Source organism: Cydia pomonella, chromosome 2, assembly GCF_033807575.1.
Source record: "Cydia pomonella isolate Wapato2018A chromosome 2, ilCydPomo1, whole genome shotgun sequence".
NCBI lineage: Eukaryota > Metazoa > Arthropoda > Insecta > Lepidoptera > Tortricidae > Cydia > Cydia pomonella.
In genome coordinates this window covers 19,724,768-19,747,864 of record NC_084704.1, presented here as the reverse complement: position 1 = coordinate 19,747,864, position 23,097 = coordinate 19,724,768, and the positions used below count along the sequence as shown (strand labels likewise).

The window sequence follows — 23,097 nt, the reverse complement described above, 5'->3', positions numbered from 1 at the left end:
CTTATTTAAAGCTATAAACAAGCATAATAAGATCAACAGCAGCACTTTAGTAAGATATTAGAGTGATATAGGATAAAGATACTTATATCACAAAAGACAAGATCAATATAAGATCGTTTGATCTTAAATCGATTTTGGGAACACTTGTAAGTATGATATTTAATTATTTAATTAATTGTTTTTTGTAATTTAAAGTAAGAGTGTAATTTTAAATAGGTATGGATTACGACAACTGGATAAAACGTTCGAGAAGTGATGGTTATCGGCGGAAAATTCAGAAGTACAAAAAAATCATAAGTAAATCAAATACATATACAGCTCCTGCCAAGACAAGGTAGTGTTGGTGAAAATATTAGTGAGGGTTCTGTAGGTTCTGCTTGCATGAAAGATGTAGAGGTTGAGTTGAGTTGAGTTTCAGTATGTGAAATTAATGATTTTAGTGAAAAAGAATCTTCGACCGATGACGAAACAGATTATGAGAAAGATTTTGCCTTAAAAAGTGAATTACAAAAATGGGCGTTAAAATTTAATATCCCTCATGCAGCAGTAAATGGATTGCTAATTATTTTAAACAGAAGACTAAATAATGTTCTACCAAAGGACGCAAGGACACTGCTTAACACAAACAAAGAGATTGTGCAAATTAATGAGTTGTCTCCTGGAATGTATTGGCATAGTAGCTTAATAACAAGACTTGTATATTGTGTTTCTTCCCAAGGCCATGTTAAATGTTTTAACATGCGGAAGTCTTTCTTCATCAAGTAATGGTCTATATCCATAAATACAACCATTTTGCATCACCAATCTTGTCACTTAAATAAAAAAAAACATTTAGTTTATTAGTATGTGTCAAGTGATCTAGTAAGGATAAACAAATGTATTTAGGGTTTTAGTAAGTAAACCAAGGAACCCTAATTAATTCAACATGGCCATATCATTTGTATTCTGAATGCAGAATTTAGTGTAAATAATCTTATAATAGTCTAATAGTGCGCTTTAAAAATACACCTACAGCTATGGCTGACTATCAGTACAAATAAAGAAATAAAATAATTATAAACGGATACAAATACCATATTTGATCAGGCGCATGAAGTTTGAAGTGGAAAACAGGGTCTACTTTACAGTAAATAATATTTTCCCACGTGATTACATACCGTAAAACATAAACACACACGATGATAACGAGCACGTTATTATATTTAAACATAATTCATAAACAGTTAGATAAATACTTACACTAACATATTTATGTCACGCTGATTCATTTAATTTCACTCGTACACTTATACTTCACAAATAGAATGTTTCAACTCTCTGTGTGATCTTACAAAAAATCTAAATAAGCTTATTAAGGCTCATAAGATTCTAACGTTGGACCAATATAAGCCTATGTACGCTTACAAGATACTTACGTAAAAGCGATATTAGCCTAAGGTAGCTTAAATAAGTTTTGGAAAGATTACTGTAAATGCAAGCAGCATTCAATTAGACTGATATTAGAACGATATCAAAATAAATACGCTTATAATTTGTGCCCAAATCCGGGCTTATACGATGCTATAAGATCAATATAAGAGCGAAAAAATTGTAGTCTTGAGACTATTCTAAGCGTGTTTTTGCTAGTTGGGTGGTTATGGCACATAAAAATTTAAGTAAGAAACAATATTTAGGCGTTTTAATTACCTAACTTTAGTTTTAATAAAGTGGGACTTTTAATGCCTATTGTAAAAAAAATAGTTTAAATTTCTTGTCAAGGATGAGATTAAGTATCCATATGAAACTTACCAGGTTTTAATGTTACGCAACCGTACTTCTGCACACACGCCATTTGCGATATTCGGCCGTGCCGACGACGTCCACCCGGGTATGATTGATCACCGACCAAGTGGTCCGGATAAGACAATGTACCGGAAGGAACGACCAGACCGCCGGCCGGTACAAACTGTCCGGTTTATTTCTTTCTCTGCTTTCCTGAACTCGCCTCTTATTTCTGCGCTGCAATGAAATTTGAACTGTAAGGTCTACCGGACAAGCATTTTGTTGTTACTATCCTGTTGAGTAAGATGCGAGTTCGCAGAATTGTACAGCCGATTATTTAGTTCGGTCAAGCTGCCTGTTATATGATGCGAGATAATGAATGTATAGAGGATATGTTTTTTCAATATACTCTCTGTAATTTGTTTAGTATTGCTTAGTTTGTATTTGTTATAGTGAAAGTATACCTATTAAATAACTGTTAAATAAAATGTATGAGGAATGTCATGAAAGTGAAGGAAGCGAAAGAGGTATGTCAGGATCGTAGCAAGTGGAAATCCGTGGTCTCTGCCTACCCTTCCAGGAAATAGGCGTGATTATATGTATGTATGTATATATGTATGTTAAATAAAAAAATTAAAACCCCTACTCTATACTTCTAAAAACTTTACATAATTTTAAAAAAGAGCTAATACTCTTCAAATAGCTGGATCAATTTCTATCAAAAATTCCTAAGGACCGCCGCAAGAAAACTTGCTTTCACGTGAAAAAAAAAACGGTACAAAATGGGTCCATCGGTTGGAAAGCTACGATGCCACAGACAGACAGACATTGGCGTCAAACATATTAATACCCCTCTTTTTGCCTCGGGAGGTTGAAAATAATAACGTTTGAAAAACGAACAATCAAGGGATTTTCGCGAAAATAACACCATTTATCATTTTAAATAATTGAAAATGAATGATAATTATTAAATACAAATCTAACGACGTGCATTGCAATCGGTGCAGTTTCAAGGAAAGGATATACTTTATACTATACAAGTCAAACACATAACTTCCCACAGTCTGTTAAATGTGACATTTTATTTTAATTTTCAACTTCTACAGCAACGATAAGTACGACAACTAGAAACACTTAGATGCAACTTAGTATGGGTAGGTACGTATATAGAATCAACTGTATTCACGCAATTCTTCTTTAACTTCACGTTATCCCGGTTGTAAAGGAGCCCGGGATCCGCATTCGCAACCTTATCCCAAGCATTGACGCAGGCATAAGTTTTTCCGAAAGTGGCTGCCACCTGACCCTTCAATCCAGAGCTGAAACAGTAATTGGGGCTGATAATTTTTTCATTTACCGAAAAGCAATATCAAATGATTTTTCGTACATAAGTGCCATAAACTCATTGATACGAGCCCGGGTTCCAACATGCAACCTTCGGTTTGAAAGTCGCACGCCTTACCGCTAGGCTAAAGACTTTATCGACCAAAGTGAACAACACTACCAGGATTATTCTCTGAATTCTAACCCCAGTTGCCTCGCAGTGAAGTTTGCTATTTATTGCCTACATAATTGCCCAAAGACGTTCCCTCAGTCGTTCGGGGCGTATTGGAAACTGTTATAATAGCCTCCGAGTACTCAGGCGCCACTAACTTCACACTCTACCAGCTACGAGTTACAACTTCGCTTTACTCGAACACTACGATGATATTAGTCTCCACAAGCGTTAGATGTGATCTTACTTTTGACAAATGTAACCAGACCTCTCAAATTATATTAATTTCCCCTTTGATTCTCCAAATATCTAAGGTGCGTGGCGGGTGAGGAGATCATGTTGAATTGGCGCTAGCTACTCGTACATAGATATATCGTTATATCTATTTCCAATTGAAGTCAGTTCACGTATCTTCGGATTGAAATCGTGGTCTATCGGTTTACAACGAGTTTTCATAGCGGTGTATCGGAGCCCGGTAGATATTTTACTCCGTTCCGTCGGGTCTTGGAATTATTTTTGCGTTTGTAAGGCGATCGAGGAAGATTGCATTTTTCTATTATACATTGCATCTAGCGGATTTTCGTTTTGGTTGAATAGCGCCGCATGGATGATGGAAAACATTGAATACAGATTAATAATAAAGCACTTATTATAAAATATGTTTTGTTGATGACAGACTGTTTTGCATAGTCTAAGCTTTGCATCCATTATTTCATACACACATCAAAACACATATCCCAGCACTCATAACTAAACCGAAAATAAAGTAATCAATTTATTAAATGCGAAGTCAGAATTATAATGTTTCTGGAATTAATCGCCACATTTTTGAGTGAATATCAGGAAATTACCACAATGAGGTCAAACAACAGTACATAACGCTGCAAAGTCCACAAAGTATTAACGTCTTCATACTACAAGCAACGGGCATAAGGGAAGACGCTAGAATTAACGTTTTTTTTTTTGTTTCTGCTGTACTACCCACCTAGAGACCTATTCTCAGTTAACTAAAACTTGGAATAGACTGCTCATCTTTTATCATTATTTTATATTGTGGTCAAATGCATTCAAAATGCCAAAAGATTCATCACGTTCAAACTTTTCTATAACCCAAAGAAATACTTTTCTGGTCTCAAGTGACATTTCTGTCATTTTGATTTTATTTTTTTGTTCTGAACTAGAAATGTCACTGTTCTAGAAACAGATCAAATCCATAAGAGTTTCAGAATAAGAATTTAAAACAGATTCTGGCTTGTCATTCTCCACCTCAGCCCCAGGTTTCTAATTCCAATCTATAGATCGTGTCATTCACGAAGACGCGTGCGTAGACTCGTATTGTCATGTTAGTAAAGATTAGATTTGATGTTTTATTATTATCATTATTGAACAAAGCCTAAAAATTACAACACTCCAAAAGTCTATATAATCAAGTATAAAATAAAGTGGGACCTTTCTACATAATCTTATCTAAAAGCGTTCTAGTAAAATAAACCCTAACAAGTTAATTAAGTACTTACATCCCAACGAGGTCAGTTAAGTGGCCGCGTAAGAACAGAATGAGGGTTTCGAGTCTCAAAGGGGTGAAGTTATTTGTGAAATGTCCTACCCGCCTGGGCATCGTATGGGACTATTCGTATATAAGATAAGAATTGGGTCAAGCAAGACACTCTATGCGAAGCGTTCAATTTACAAGTAATTCATAAGTTCATAACTAATAGAACCTCTTCTCCTCTAGATTTTTTTAAAAGTGAATGCTTGTATTGTATTTGTCGCACAAGCATCCAAATAAGATGACAAGTTTTGATATTACCCAAGGTTTTCTTGACGGAAATACTTTATGACGTAATATCTTCTTTCTTGGTACAGAGTAAAATTCAAAGATTACACCGTAACAAATCGATACCAAATTTATAACCTGTTATTACAATCAGAAAACGACTGGTTAGGTTTTTTTTTCCTTTGTGATATTTTTGTAGCTAAGATTTCACCTATGAAACTGCTTGTATTAAATACGGATACAACATTGCCACGTCATAGCGGTACCCTAGCAAGGCCTATAATCGAACCGAATGAAACGCGCACGATGGTCTCAGACGAATTAAAAAAGGCACGCTTGGCTCTTTCATTATTGGCATTCCAACTGATGGTCGTAATATCTGTGGAGTAATACGAGGCTTTGCGTTATTGCATTGATAGCTTTTTTGGCCAGGTAGACAGGCGGGGCGGGTAATAAATGAACTTGGAAGTATATGTACATAATTATATCCTATTAACATTGTATTTATTTCGATCTTTATATATTATATTTGGGGACTATATAATTTTGTTAAGGGAATTAAATGGATGGGATGACCATAACGCTTGTATCTCGGAATGCAATTAACGAGTTCTACGTAGTCAAAGTCGCAGGCAGTTGCTAAATTCAAATCCGAAAAATTAACTATTAACACGTACCTATACTCCAAGCTTGGCTAGAATAATTTGAAATAATTTAAATGAAAATTTAATCATATTTCCAAGAATATTATGTCTTGGTAAACATGTCTATAGTAAGTTTGTGCAGTTGCTTATTACTAAATTAACCTACAGAACTAATCTATAAGCGCAAACGTAAGCATAGTAAAGTTGGCACATTCGATTCGAATCCCTGTAACAATACTTACGGCCAGTTAACGCCGGGAACGTCACGTTAAACGTTTATGCGCCCATTTGTTGGCATCGCACGTGACAGGGTAGTTGGTGCATTCACGAACGATCCCATTCCAGTAATATGTCGCTTGGCACTTTTGGAGATGTGCGTCACGTGCACAACTAGATTAGACTGTTGTTAAATAAAGTTGCACTACGTACATATGAAAAGGAATCGTCTATGTAACTGCAAAAACGCTAGCAAAAGACTTCGATTATCGAGTGAATTCACTGAAATACTTAATGATTCCAAATGCTCTCTTTCTCTCTCTTAGCTCTGGCTGTTGCAAAAAATTCCTACCTTTCTAAAGTAGGTATCATTTTCGATACAAGCTTTAATTACCGACTGCTGACTGCACTTTTCATTGCTGGTAAAAGCTACTGATTGAGACAATACAAGCCCAAATTTTCAATTGTGTTAGGTACTACGGAGTCAATCTATTTAATTTCAGGCAAGAACTACAGCATATACAGCAAACAGATGAATAAAATTAAATTAAATTATAAATAGAAATAAAAGTAAATAATGAAGCCTATATACAACTAGGCTCAGGCTTATTTTCATGCGCGAGAGGAAAAGTAATATTACTTGCGTGAAAATTGAAGTCTCGCACATTCTCTTATATCGTTTTATCCATAATGATATAAGAAGTAAGTACCTTACTATGATCTGAAGTTTTATCAGATGTGGAAAAATGCGCAATAACTAGAATTTTAAATTGAACTTGAATAAATTTGGCTGTCGCTCAATATTCGCCCTGTTTTCCTCTCTGTAGCACCCTAATCCCAGATAAAAGGATGAGATTACACAATACGTGAACAGGTATTCAATGCACAAGCAGTTAAGTGGATGCGAAGCTTCAAACAAAAAAGATTCGTCGACAAATTTAGAAGTTCATTCCCTCCGTCCGCTCCATTAGTTTGGGACGATTTTGGGACCCTCTAACCTGGCCCTTCATTAATGGCTTACGGTCAAAAATAAACAGAGTAGATTTTTGTCCAAATTTTAAAATATGTCTCTTAGGTTTGAATTGTGGTTTTCAAAAATTAGAATCATTGTTTTCTTATTAATACATACTATAAATAACAGGATATTTGCTTTGTATACTTACCGATTATTTTATTTACCGAATACCGAATTACCGATATTTTGGAACTGTTGCAAATACCTTTTTCATTGACGTGCTGCTGCAAGTTTAATCTTAGTTTAGTCTACCCACATACCATAACGTTTAACGCTGTTTATATTCGCTTTAAATGCACTGGTCATCGCTAAAACAATCAATTATTAACTTAAGAACTCCCGAAAACATTCAAAACATTAATTTGAATTAAAAATAAAGTTATAAACATTAATTTTAATTATAAATAAGTGTCGACCCTAATCATTTCTTAAACTGTCTAATCATCTCCAGATATCTATTTAGGTAGTATAACAGTTGTATGTAGGTACATTTAAAAAATATTATAAGTACATCTATTTAAATTATTAAAGTTATTTAAATATATAAGATAATTTACCAGTAATAAGATAGACAAATAAAAAAATTGCGTTGCTTTATCTGAAACGAAAATATTTCATTTAATCTGTGTTTCAATCATTACTACATTTGTAAGAAAATAACTAAAGATAAACCTACATACCTGAAACGAAAATAAAGGACATTAAATGTCTATTCGTCTATCAGCATGTAAACTTAATCCCTGATATCACTATTTGATAAATTATTTTAAATAAACGTTTTCTTTAGTATATTTCACATTTTTTATGACATATGTGATATTATCGACAGCCACGCATCCATAGAGTAGGCGGCGGTCAAATAGGAAAAATAATAAAGTATAATTAATACTATTTACAAATATATGATCAAATAAAACAAAAAGCTCATTTTTGCATACCTAATTATATCAATGCGTAACTATGAACTAAAGTAACTTTTTAATATTGAATTTGACGACTACGACTAGTAGTACGTCATGGCACGCTGACTAAATTGGCCCCGTCTTGTAATCGTCCCAGCCGCGACGGGGACAATGCGGCACTCATTGTAATTGCCGAGAGCTTCCGCGGCCTCCCTGCGGGATTGACACGATACTAAAATGGAGGCCTGATATCAGTTTACATTTGTTAAATGTACCTATTTCATAGTTACCTGAATAAAATGACTAATATATTAAAAATAATTCGTTAAATCATGTAGTATAAATACATGTTGAAAATAAATTGTTCCATTTTATGAATAGACAGCCGTCAAACGTCTATATTAACTAATATCCTAATTTTAATAATTTACTTTCATTTCATGAAGTTTTTCAGCCGTATATTACAGTAGACTTTATTAATTAGTGAAGTGGTTAAGGGAAATGTATCATAAAGCCATGTGAACGTTTATTTATGAATTCCAGAAACAGTTACCGGTAAGCCTTGACAAACGATGAAATTTGAAGCTTTAAACAAAAATTAAAAGTAACTTAATCTGACTTAACCTTGTGGACTGATGTTCTCAGTGAACACGTGCAGTTAAAAAACCTACGTACAGTACTCACTCCTCGATATCCTGGTATATTTATGTATGTATAGCCTTCCATTATGATTTAATATTATTACTACTTCAAACCCTATATTTGGTACCTACATATATTTTCGCGATAGGCAAATGTTTCTTCTCCATATCGCAGTTGTAACGCACCTTTCTGATCGCCGCGTGCCATCCACAATTTTTTCCAACAACGTCCCCCCTACCCGTATAATAAGCCTAAAAGCCCTTTGATTTCGGCCCCTTCCTATTTTTCTTCAGGTTTTCACTCACCTTTGAAGGGACTAACGATTTCAAGCCAAAGCCGGCCGTTTTGACCACGGTCACACTACAAAGGTATTATTGCCCTTTATGTTCTCATTTCCTTAAGTTTCTTCAATTTTACATATACTCTCGTACATATATGTTTTTCGTTGAACAATCCTTTGAGTTAGCAGACCATTATTTCGTCCATAGGATTGGATCTTTTTATGTCTAGAGACCCTTTTCAATACGAGAGTGATTGGAAGATTCCGTGATGCGTGGACATAGCTTAGCTTTTGACGTTAGTATAAGGTATAGCTCGTCAATTATTTAACTCAATGGATAAAACCGGCTAGTTGCAAACGCTTTTGCTGCGTTTTCTTTGTATTTTGTCAATATCATTAAACAATCTTAAATCCGCTAGGAAACATATCGATACATAATACCAACAGAATACAGGTGGATCTTTTTTTTCACGTCAGCAGCTTAAACAAGGGTAATTTGCTGCTTAAAAACAGTGAGCAAAATCGCATTTTGCTCACTGAGTGAGTCAAAATAACATTCAAGTGACCTTTATATTCGAATGTCATTTCAACGTGCGGAGCCTAATACAAGTTCGAAATATTTGGATTCTATTGTCTTTGTCCCTTTCACATCATTAGCAAAAAAGAAAGTGACCATATCTTACAAAGTTACAGTTACAAAGTTAGTTTACAAAAAAAGTTGTCGATTGAACTGTCAATTGATGTTCGTTATTTCATTATTTTCGTATTATTTTATTGAAATTTATTTCGTTTTGTTTTATTGCGGTAATTAAACTTAATTATTAGAATACCTTCAGAAAACATAAGTGAAATAGTGATGAAGACGGATTAAAAATTTTCAGGTTGTATTGTTACCTGCCAAATATGTTTTCACTGCCGACGTGAAAAATATTGTGTACTACACGAGATCAAAGTTATTTACATCTCGTGCGCTTATGAGTCCCTTACTACGCTCAAGTCTATCTTCTATCTACATATATACGCTCAATCTATTATAGAATCTTTCGCTTGCACGGGACTCAAAATAAGCACTCGAAGAAATATCAAACTTTGCTCTCTTGTTGTACAAATAACTATTGGCATTCTGTCCAGGCTTTTTATACAGTAGCACTGTATAAAAAGTAATATTATGCTACGTTCTACTAATATGCTTGGTACTAATATGGAAAGGGCTTGTGGCAAGTGAAACCGTGTGAGGAAAGTCCTGAATTTTATTTATGCATTCGTTTTTTTTTATCATTATCATGTAATTTAGTTTTTAATATCTTTCTAGTTTTCTTACCCCATCTAACCTTGTGAATTTTATAATAGGAGTTTGTTTATTTTAAATTGATACAGGTCACCACGGCAACGAGTGACAAAAAGTTGATTCTCCCATATGCAAACAATCTTTAGTCTCGACAAGAGTCGATACATTATATTCCATATAAATCAACCACATGTGTGCTGTAGAAGGACAAACTGCTGCATCATTCTTAATAATATTCTTATTTTATAATATATATTTTTTTTTTACAGAGGTATGATTAAACCATGTTACAAGTAGTTGATTGCAGGGACCAGCTCTAAGTAAAGGCTATATGTGTGAGAACTTTTCACACCACAGAATGTTCGATCGTAGAATTGCTTTTACCTGTGTTTCCAGTAATGTCCTTATATCACAGGCTACCTATTTTTGTAGTTTTTGCAGTGTTGCGCTATAGTTATCTATATATTAAATATATATGTTACGTCGGCTAAAAAAGCTCCTGCGACTACACAAAAAGCAATCAGAAACGTTGCGTGAGAAACGAGTACACAACATATAAGTAGGCATTCATTTAAAATTGACGCGTTCAAATTTTATTTAAATGCTGATGTCGATATATGTAACGTGACATGCAATTTTGTAATAGAATAATGGATTGGACGTATACATATTTTTGCATATTATGTGAATTTACTTAATAATTTATTAGACTATCTATCTAGCCTAGTTGCCCTACCTACCCTACCCTGCCCATCAAGCCGATGGTCCCGTGTTCAAATCCTGGTAAGGGCATACATTTGTGTGATAAGCATGAATATTTGTTCCTAACTGATATGTGTTTTCTATGTGTTTAATTATTTATAAATATTTATATATTACATACTATATCGTTACCCAAGTACCCACAGCACAAGCCTTATTGTACTTACTATGTCCTGAAATATTTATTTATATAAAATATTGCGTTTATTATGGGTGCACTACATTTTTATAATTATTTTTCATTTTTGTTTGATATATTGTTATTTTGAATAATTTAATAAATGGCATACTACCGTAATACTTAATTAACGGCAAATATATTGTTATTATTGGTATAATGGTTATAAGGTATATTTACACTTCGTCTGATATACTTTGCCATAATTATTACATTCTCTAAAGCATATTATTTGTTCTAACAAGTGACATCACATAATTATTTGTGTGGTATAATTAGTGCATGACATAAATGGGTTAGGTTAGGTTGGAACTGCGACTCCGCACACACGAATAACAGGGTCAAAATTATTTTCGTTGTCTTGCTTTTTGGCCCCGAAAAAGGTGACGGAATGCAGCTTTTGTATGAGATGAAATTTAGTTTTTATATTTTTTCTTGTAAAATAGAATCTACTTATAGCTAGAAAGACATACAAATAGGGCTCAACTTTTTTATTTATTTGATAGAAGACATAGATATAAGCATGACAGAGTATTCAGAAACAAGACAACGAAATGAACTTTAACCCCCCCCCCCCTCCCTCCCGCAGAATAAAAAAACCTCGCAAAAATGTGGTTTAGGTTAGGTTTGAACTGCGGCCCCCGTATAATCAAAAACCTTGAAAGAATAGGTTAGGTTGGGTTAGGTGGGATGATAATCTGTACTTAGTTATACGGCCTGCGAACCACTTGTTATAAAAATTATGTAAAACTTTACGTTATCATTAAATTAAATATGTCAAAATATATTATACAATATATGTATTTATACTTGATAAAATTATATAAAATATTACGTTATACAAGAATATAATATAACAAAAGTCATTACAAAAGATGTCTATATACTACTTAAAAATTATATTACAATAGGCAATATATAAATGACAGTTTAGATGAAATCACAATAAAACAAAAGAATGGTATAATAAAAATTATATTATAACACATAATATTATATCAAATGGCATTATAACAAGTGTATGATAGTTTTTTTTTATATTTATATTAAGCATTACACACTCGTTTATTATAAGTCATTTATTAATTAAACTGTTAATTAACTTATGAGTTATGTTTTCAAATAGTTTATTCAATGAAGGGGTTTAGTGGGATCATGCGGTTTCATAATTAAAACTTTATCGCCTCCCAATTGTTGACTAGGTTTATTTAAATGCAGAAAATTTTTTGTTTGTTTTGTGCATCTGTTCTGAATATATTAAACTCATACGGTTTTAACGTACAACTTTCCTATTCATATTAAAGTGTTCTAGTAATCTGATTTTATCAAGGCTTAATTCGTATGTAATATGTAATAGAACAAAAGGCAATCTAACTGTACTTTCACAAGTTTACACTCAATGTATTTCGCTCGCACTTATTGTTGGTGCAAGCAATATACATTGAGAATTTGATACTATTAATATCCTATCAACATTTCAAAGTTTACGTGCAGAAAATATTGTAGGACATTATTACACAAATTGACTAAATCCCACAGTAAGCTCAATAAGGCTTGTGTTGTAGGTACTTAAGTAAGTAAGTAAATATTCTTTATTGTGCACCATACAGTTAAAAATAGACAGGAAATGAAAAAACACATAAATGTTAGGCAACAAAATATCTAATACATAAATACATACATACATATAATCAGGCCTATTTCCCGGAGGGATAGGCAGCGACCACGGCTTTCTACGTGCTACGATCCTGACATACCTCTTTCGCTTCCGTCACTTTCATAACATTCCTCATACACGCTCGTCAGTTTAGGGTGCTCTTGACCTGACCATTCTTCAGAATTTCCCCGATTTGATAGAGAAAGTCCGCCGAGATCTACCCCTTCCAGCTCCCTCTTCTACTTCTCCCTTATACACTCTCTTTGTTAACCTTCTTTCACTCATTCTTTCCACGTGTCCAAACCATCTCAACATACCTTTCTCAATTTTTGTCACTACATCTTCGTTCAGTCCACACTTTTCCCTTATCACACTGTTCCTAACTCTATCTTGTAATTTTACACCACACACGCTTATCAACGCTCTCATTTCCACTGCATTCACTTGACTCTGATGCCTCTTCTGCCATACCCAACTTTCGCTACCATACATAAGTGTAGGCACCAACACCCCTCTATGCACAGCCAACCGTGCTTTTTGCAACACCTTCTGGCTGCTCATAAAAGCGTTGACTACCCCATTCACACAATTTCCAGCATTCACTCTCCTTTCAATGTCTTCATCATGTTTACCGTCCCTAGTGAACAAGGTTCCCAGATGCACAAACTCTTTCATTTGTTCCACTCTTTCTTGACCAATCAAAACTTCACAGTTTGTCATACTTTCTCCCTTTTCAAATACCATTACTTTCGTCTTGCTCACATATATTTTCATTCCTTTCCTTTCAAAAGACCTCTGCATTCTAGTTACCATCTCCTGCAATTCTTCATCCGATGACACCAGCAATACTAGGTCATCAGCGTAATAATGACATTTGACGAGTAACCCACTCATTCTCAGCCCACATTCATCATTTCTCAAACCGTGCATACTACTGTCCATGAATAGATTAAACAGCCACGGTGACACTCCAGATCCTTGCCTAACACCCTTTTCGATGCCAAACCACTCAGTGTACGATTCGTTTACTCTCACACAAGCACTGGAATCTTGATAGAGCGATTTCAGTGCCTGAATGAGACGACCGCTCAATCCATACACCGACAGTACCGACCAAAGTTCATTCCTCGCCACTCTGTCATAAGCCTTTTCCAAATCCACGAAAGCGAAATTGACCTTTTGACCTCTGACCATAGTTATTTGTACAACAAGAGAGCAAAGTTTGATATTTCTTCGAGTGCTTGTTTTGAGTCCCGTGCACGCGAAAGATTCTATAATAGATTCACGCTCATTTCATGCGATTTTGCTCACTGTTTTTAAGCAGAAAATTACCCTTGTTCGAGCTGCTGACGTGAAAAATACTTTTCGGCTATGCATCGCAGGGAAAAGACTTGATCCGTACATCCCTACCGTACCCTCCTCCGTCCATCCGTACCCTTTCGGAATCCCGCTTGTGCATCCCATACTTTATTTCACTACTCTATAAATACTTAGAAAATTCCAATGACTCTGGAACAAATATCCGTACTCATCACACGAATAGATATGTCGTTACCAGGAGTTGAACCCGGGACCATATCGGCTTTATAGGCACAGTGGCACCCACTAGGTCAGACAGGTCGTCAAAAAATATAACAAACGAATATTTCAAGATTTCGTATTATGGTACGGTAATTGTGAGAAAAACTTCTGACACGTTACAATCTGTCAACCCCCTTCAGACTGTATGAAAAAAAAACACATCGTACCTGAATGACAGGATATGCTTACATGATCGGATTTTCTGTGCATCATTATAATCGTATTTATGTAAAAAATAACATTTACATTAAAAAACAGCATTGAATCATAAACGTCGCGTCTAGAAGACACTGCCTAAAATATTATATATCTAGTACTTATTTAAACCTTATCTATTCTTTACACACAACAACTCGCCTTCGCTCGTGCAGCAAACTGACGTCACGTCAAATCATAGAATGGGCTTCGTTTTAGTGAGAATTAAAATCTTTGAGACATACATTATGAACGTATGTAGATATGTCGCAGGCAAATTGTAAGAATCCGCCTTTTACAAACGGCGTCATCATTTTACAAATGTGAAGCGTTATGCAAATTGCCGAAGGCAAATTGTTAGTGAGCTCAACACTGTCAACGTAAACGTGATGTTTTTTTAAGGGTGACCTTGGTTTGGTGTTTTATCAATTTACCTATATTAAGTTTTATACTACTCCACCATCCTTAATCATACCACAAATCTCAAGATAACCGAATCAGAGCACCACACTATCCACGTGGATCTTATCTGTCCTACCCGAACGGAACGAACGAGGCGAGCGGCTGTGGCTAGTCGCCAATAGCCGAAACCGCAGAGCCGAGTGTAGTGACCGTGCTTCGTCACGCGAGGCCACCCAGATCCAAAAGCCTCCCCCGCCCCGCGCGCCCCTAATAAGTCCGACGCACTCCAGATTTTATGGACACCCCAGCGTTTTTCATAGTTCCTTTTTCATTTCATTTCATCACGGGTGGTAAATAAAAGCATTACTATGCCCAAAATGCTGCGGCAAATTGCAAACGGCGCTGTTATATCATAAGGTATTTTACAAAACGCAAACTTTTTACAATTTGCCCTCGGAAATTTTACAAACGGCGTCGTCATTTTACAAATGCGAAAACGTTTTGTCAATTGACGACGCCGTTTGTACAATTTGACTGCGACAGGACTACACATTTAGGTACATACACACAAAGTACTAAATCATATTTGTTTCCTCCTGAGGGTTTCTTTTATTTGCACACACCATGTTATCGGACTCGTAGAACTCATACTAACATTTTTCTTTATTGGTTATATACAATACGAAGGCATATCGAAAAAATGTACAGTAAGCTGCAGAAATGTCTGACATGCATATGAACTTTATGCGGTGGGGTTATCTCTGCAGATTACTGTACACTGTAAGTACATAACCACTAAGTTAAATGTATCAGTGGCATCTGTAAATATTAGCTTCGCATAAGTAGCTGCTAACTTTGTGACTTCCCCTAAGCACAGCGATAAGGCGTCGTATATCTCAACATTTCTCGAGTTCAACATGCGATGAACAATAGATGTCCTATCAGTTATCCAACGGCAATTTATTGAAGCTGCTCGATAATCATACTATAACATTTTAATTAACTACCCAATCAACTAATAGTTTGATTAAGTCGCAGCTATCAAATTAATGGACACCTGTCCTAATATCAATTAGCTTTTAGACTCGTTCACCTATGATCACTAAAATTGCTTGGGTAACTAGAAAGCTGTAGCTTGGGCAAGTTAAGCCAGGCTTAGGTAGGCTTAGTTTAGCTTAGATTAACGCGTCCGCTGTAAGTGACAAATCGTTCATTTTGCACACCACCCGAAGGTCCCCGTGATTGATGACCAATTTATAAGTATAGACACAGATTCTTGCATTAACTTTACATAAGTTTTTACTCAAAACTAGCGTGCTATAAATGACTTAACTCCTCGCCAATAATGCTTCGTATAAAGCACTTCACCAAATACAGCATATTATAATAGCATTCAAGTAATACACTATTTTATTTTACGTTACATAGCGACTTTTAAACTCTAATAACATGGTACGTTGTGAAGTTCATCCTCATGGTGTCCATTAAAATCTACCTAGTTAGTTGGTATCTAAGTTCCGTTACTATAACAATCTATATTTACACAAAATAAAATATATAAATGAAAATGGGCAATTTAACTATACCACTGTCTTGACTACGGCGCTTTTGAGAAAGTTGAGATTCCTGTGGAGTTTAGCACTCCTCAACAACCTGCTATAATACGAGTAAGTACAAGACTTATAAAACTAAACTCTCGTAAATGAATATGGAAAACGTAACAAAAAGAGTGCTTATTATCACTTCTCGGATATCCTGAAGAAGTATTTCGACCAAACAGTAAAATGTTTTACATTGTGAAATATTTATGTCGTTGATTATTAATTACATCGCACAGGTGCGGAATTTGACAAATGATAATAAAACAATAAATTTCCAAACTCCATTAAGTACTGGAAACATATTATCGATTATTATCTCCTTAGTAGTAATTATAGCCACATAAACTCATTACTCAATAAGACGCCGCGTCCGTCCGCGCCGCCCAGAAATAAACTAGGCGTTGAGAGATTGGACTAGTCCACCTGACCGAGCGGTTGACATACATGTTTTATGTTTGGTGGTTTCATCTTTTGGGGTAGACAGAACATTACTGCTTCCTAACTGGCTGATAACTGATAGACCCAAAATATAGTAGGTATCTTATGTTAGAAAATTATGATTTTAGATCGTGTCATTCACGACAACGCGTGCCTTGACTCGTATGTCATGTTATTAAAGGTTAGATTTGATTTGACAAATTTGCGCGTCATCGTGGATGACACGAACTATACATATCTAAGAAATATGCATCAGATTGTGTTAAAATACATATTTTCAATAAGGTTAATATCCAGAGGGAAAAATGAGGACTACGTTTGTATGGAAAGGCGTCCACTTTCGTCTTAACGTCAGGCTGAATTTAATGATTTTATAGGAAAGTTGGAGTACCGCTGATTTTCCATAATGTCAATATCTAAAAAAAATTGTAGAGTAAATACGTTTGTATAAGAATAATTAATTTAATTAAAATAATGAAGTTAAATGTAATTTAACTTGTCTTATTTGCCATGTTTTGATTAGCTAATCTCAACACCGAAGTCTGAAGTCACTCTAAAACATCAATCGATCGACTGTTTACTGTTTGCATTTAGCCTCCGGGCTTTGTTTACGAATTAATTAAATAGTTTAATTTGTTTACTGTCTATAGGGTTGACAATATCAAACAGTGATACTAGTTAACTATAAAATATAATCAACGCCCAACTTACGCAATTTGTCATCTCTCATTGTCTCATAAATATGGAGTGGCAGGCCGTACATTCTCATATCATTGCCATTGCTTGTAAAAACGTTATTTGTATAACTGACAAGTTAAGTCTTATTAATGTTATTTCTTTACATTATGTAAGAAACCGGAATAACCATAATATTGTCTTTGGTTACCGTGGTAGTTATTCGTGAAGTAAAACTATTTAGATGGGGTATATCGCGTATAATTGTGTGGATGTATTTTAAATCTGGAGGCACGGGCTAAGACGAGCAAAGCGAAGCGCAAAGGCACTACCTACCTTTTCACGACGCGCTTCGTCGTTTTTTGGACCCTCATAACTTCGGTTTGGATTATACCAGATAAACAAAATTCTCGGGATTTAATGTCAATACAGCACAAAAATTTCAATTGCATAGCTCATACTTTAAATTTTATTCATATCTAAAAAACCCCGATTTCGTCACTGACTAACTCACTCACTGATGATCATCAAAATCCTTAGGATACTTCCTGAAGTCCTAAGAAGCTGAAATTTGGTATGTAGGATAGTATTAGTACACACACAACAAAAAAAATCATAAACTTGAAATTTTTTGCCCCTAAGGGAGGTGGAATTTTGTATGGGGAATCAATAACCGCTGAACCGATTTAGTTGAAATTTGGTATGTAGATGGTTTTTGTTATGGGGAAGGATATATGTAGAATAGTTTTTGACCCCAAAATCACTCAGTAAGGATGAAAAGGGGGAAAACGGAGTTAAATTTTGTATGGGGAGTCAGTAAAAAAAGCAGATTGTATAAAAGATGCCCCCAGATACGTATTTTAGGATTTTTTACAGTAAATCACCCCCAACCCTTTAAATTAGGGGATGGAAGATTGTCATAAGCTACTTACAAAAAGAAGTGAAATCCCATCAAAAACATTTTCATGTAAAATATAGCCAAGACGAGACCATAAGGCTCCCTCTGTCAAAAAGTTATCAGATCTCTAGTGGGGCCAAGCTTCCAACTCTACAAGCCGTAACTTCACAAACTCTACTCCTTAGTCAAAATATGTGGCTTGGCTGTTTCGTTACTACAAGAAGTATGGCATAATAAAAAATAGTGAATAGTGATTAATTTTTTCACCTCACGCCCATGTGACAGTAGCGAAACGGCCAAGCCATATATGTTGACTAAGGTGTAGAGTTTGTGAAGTTAGGGCTTGTAGAGTTAGAAACTTGGCTCTACAAGAGATCTGATAACTTTTTAACAGTGCGAGGCTTATGGTCTCGTCTTGGCTACATTTTACATGAAAATGTTTTTGATGGGATTTATTATACGCAATATATTTCGCCTAAAGACTTTTATCTACACACATATCATAAACTCTCTTTGATGCCTTCAAAATCCGTAAATAATGGCCAACATTACGATAAACTTTTTTGTTGCAACAAATTTCTTATCTGTGATAATGTTGTAATTTCTTCATAACTACATCAAAATCGATTTGGTAATGACATTTAAATTTAGAACACCTCTGAAAAAAAAAAACAATTCGATTTGACATCTATTCTAATATCAGTCGAGATGCCTTTTTGTTCGAAATGAAATGTCAATTGCATACAATTTTGACAAATCTCGCATGTTAATTTGTATCGAATGATACGGAGATAGGCCCCCGACTCTAGTTACTCTCTGAATTAAAAAAAAACTACGGATGCGTGACATGCGTGAAAAAAGTTTTCATTTGACGTACAGTTTATCTTTTAATTAGTTTTAAGTATGTTGGTATAGATAGTAAATGAATTTGTTTTGTTGTTTTTAAAGTAACTATAGCAAAAGGTTCGTGTAAAATGAACGATAAAAATATTTCGATGACGCCACCACATATCCGCGAGTTCCGCCAAGAGAGCAACGATGCCCCAACGTTGGCTGTAATTTGGGTTAGTGAATATACCATAGAAAGTTTATAATATTTGTTTAGATAAATAGTGTATGTAACTGTACATAATTAAGCATTAAAACACTCGTGTGATCTTTTTAAGAAACTCACTTCGTTCGTTCCTTAAACCCACACTCGCGTATCTTAATGCCTTTTATTATGTAGCACTCACATAAACTACTTTTATTTCGGTGAAACCATAATTTACGTACGTAACAGGGGTTTTTTCGTTTTGTCCAAAATTTTAAGAACTTCGCATCTTTTCCGGACTCCTCTTACAAACAAGGCAAACGTATATTATACAAAAATAACCTTTTACGTTTTTACTGTGTATTTTATTGAAAACCTTTTTCATAGTAAATATCCTCACGCTGCAGTCCATTAAGTTTTCAGGTACTGACAGCCCTGGTACAATTATATCCGGCAAAAATGTAAAACTGACAGCGAAAGGAGCCTTTTAACTTTCTGATGCATTTGCTGCTTTGAAGGCATCAACATATTTAACGATCAATTTATTAGTTTTGGGAGAAAAATATAATACAAACATTCGATCAAAATATAATAGCACAGTCGTATGAGTCTTAATGGTACTGGTTCTTAAGTGTATATTCGACAACCATTCAACATATTGAGTTGTTGACAATATTATACGAATTTCGACCGCAAGCAGTCGTAAACTATTGATCGCAAAAAAAAAAAACAATGTTAAAGATTTTCTGTATGTGTTAAATACATGGTCTGATTTGATATTGTAACATTGATACACCTTCGTATTTATAATTTAAAAATATGCCCACTAGATCGGTAGCCCATTTAAAATTCATTTCATTGGATATTCCCTGTTTTAATATTAATTAACATAAGGATAATCATGTTTGCCTCAAATTATGAACTACTGATTAATGTTTATGAATCATAATATATATTTACTGCCGGTTCAGAGTTAGAAAACATTTTGCACTCATTTTAAACAATTTAACTGTCATTTATAGTGGAATTCTTTTGCAGTTGAAATGTGCAGTGTTTTTTCCCCAATTAATACTAATTGTGGAAAAAGAAGGGACTCTAAGCTTGCAACTGCAGCAAGCTTATCCTTCAATTTCTGGTAAATCCAATGCCAAAACAGTTAGGGCGGCGATGAGTATGCTAAACTACACTCGAGCAATAATAGTTATTTAAAAGGGGATAGTTGCAGTTACAACATACTGATGTAATGAATTAAAATAAAAACATGTCAACTCATTAACATTATACATTCAAGCAGATCCTTAAAGCTAAAAAAGTTAGGTTGTAGTCGTCAGATACAAAACAAAATAAGTATTTTTTTTTAATAACTATGGAAAATACCCAATATGAAGAGGGGGAAAAATTTCAAAGTCTAATGACTAAATTTAGTCAAGTGGGGTATCATTTGAAAGAGCTCCAATTGATAATTCCAAAACATTTTTTTATTATCTTTTCGTAGTGAAAAAAAAAATTTTATGCCTTTATAAAAATGTGAAAAAAATACCATTCTCCCCTTATCTCCGAAATTAACCAAAGAAAAATTATGACATTTTTAGATACTATTAACATTAACACTAATATTTTACAGGAAAAATATAATCAGTCCTCTATCTAAATCACTTTTTTATTAACAAAAATCATTTATTTATTACATACACACAACCATCGTTATATTTCCGAATTCAGTTTCCACTTTATTTTATAAGGTTTTAATACTTAGTAAAGTTTTTTGTTTATTTTCAGATGCATCATCCAATCCAAATGAAACCAGCTGACAGCGAAAATAGAAATGGTAAGTTTACTACTTTTTTTTCCTTTCTAAACCGACTCGTAAGCTCAAAACACGCTGAGTATATTATAACTTAGCTAGGTCTTGGGTTAGTAGTCCTGTAAGGAAAAAACATCTGACTAAATATTGTTCACTGTTTTAGAATTAACTGTCATTATAAATATACATGTGATACTAAAAACCTCGAATAGTCCGGCTAATTTCCCTAAAGAATTATTAAAGTATAGGCCCAACCAGAAGTAAGCACGAAACTTAGCATGCATGTGTAACTTATCAACTAGCAACACTTCAAGTGGATGCTTCCCCTTCTACCCCCACTTTTTTGTTCCATTTTCAAGTTATTCATTGTTATTAGAAAAATGTTTGAAGTTACGGCAAAACTACCTATGAACAATATATTCTTCATTAAATTCCTGGCCGCTTTAAGAAATATCAAACAACCAAGAAAGTCGTCATATATCAAAAGACCGGCTATGGACGGGCTAAGATTATAAAATAATACAAAATTCTGCTTAATAGCCAAATGGCAAAACGGAACGGAACCCTTATGGATTCGTCGTGTCTGTCTGTCTGTCCGTCCGTATGTCACAGCCACTTTTTTCCGAAACTATAAGAACTATACTGCTGAAACTTGGTAAGTAGATGTATTCTGTGAACCGCATTAAGATTTTCACACAAAAATACTAAAAAAACAACAAATGTTGGGGTTGCCCATACTTAGAACGGAAACTCAATTTTTTTTTATTCAAACACATACGTGTGGGGTTGTCTATCGATAGGTCTTCAAAAATGATATTGAGGTTTCTAATATCATTTTAAACTGAATAGTTTGCGTGAGAGACACTTTCAAAGTAACTTCTAAAAAAAGAATGATAAAACTAAAAATGATGTACATTACCATGCAAACTTCCACCGAAAATTGGTTTGAACGAGATCTAGTAAGTAGTTTTTTTTAATACCTCATAAATGGTACGAAACCCTTTATGGGCGAGTCTGACTCGCACTTAGCCGCTTTTTTTCGTTGTTTATATTACCCGTACAGAAGGCAGAAAAACATATCTCGCCAAAATCGTCACAATTTGCCATTTATTTTCAGGTATGGAGTGTGGAATTAAAAGGAGTGAAATTTCTTATGGTAGAACTGTTGCAAAAGTGTCCAGCTGTCAGCTATAAATAATAGTTCCAAAACTCTCCAGAATAGCGCTAGAGTAGCCGAGAACCTAGGCGTTATAGCCGGAGTGAAGTGCGCTGTGCAAGTAATCTAGATATTGTAGCGCCACCTATTTAAGGTTTTTTGATGACAGTTTTTGGTACATATGTATGTCAAAAATATGTACACACTACCTTAATGTATAGGTAATAAAGACGTGTGGACATATTTTTGGCACTTTGTTGGTGTCGATATTTAATACCTTGACTGTACATGGAGACTCCATTCCTTACCTCCACCTTCCATACTTTCAGGGCAACTATAACGTACGTGCAAATAAAATATAATGGAAGATAGTTTATTTCTTGAGAGTTTTTTGTAACTTAAACAATTATTTTATAAACATTGAAAAAACTGGAAAATGGGATACAAAAGTCGCGGAAAGAGGGGAAGCAATCACTTGACAAACTGCTTTCGCTTCTATTTTTGTCTTGCCTACATAAGTTAGTATACTACATGTATATGCCAAGTTTCATGATATCTCCCGGATGGGCCTAGACTTTTGAAATCTGTTAGGGGAATCAGCCGGACTATTTGAGGTTTTAAATATAATATGTATATTTAAAAATGTACAGTTAATTCAAAAAACAGTTAACAATATTTATTCAGATGTTTTATTTTC

The 23,097-nt window shown here is 34.5% G+C and overlaps 1 protein-coding gene across 15 annotated transcripts in view; it reads left to right on the top strand.

The window, feature by feature from the left end:
- LOC133534604 (CUGBP Elav-like family member 1) overlaps positions 1-23,097 on the top strand; it is a 506,026-nt gene that overhangs the window by 351,936 nt on the left and 130,993 nt on the right. For all 15 annotated transcript variants that reach the window (XM_061873792.1, XM_061873798.1, XM_061873796.1 and 12 more), the window contains one exon: positions 21,220-21,268. In XM_061873792.1, the coding sequence (XP_061729776.1) occupies positions 21,220-21,268 (49 nt within the window). The remainder of the gene's footprint in view (positions 1-21,219; positions 21,269-23,097) is intronic.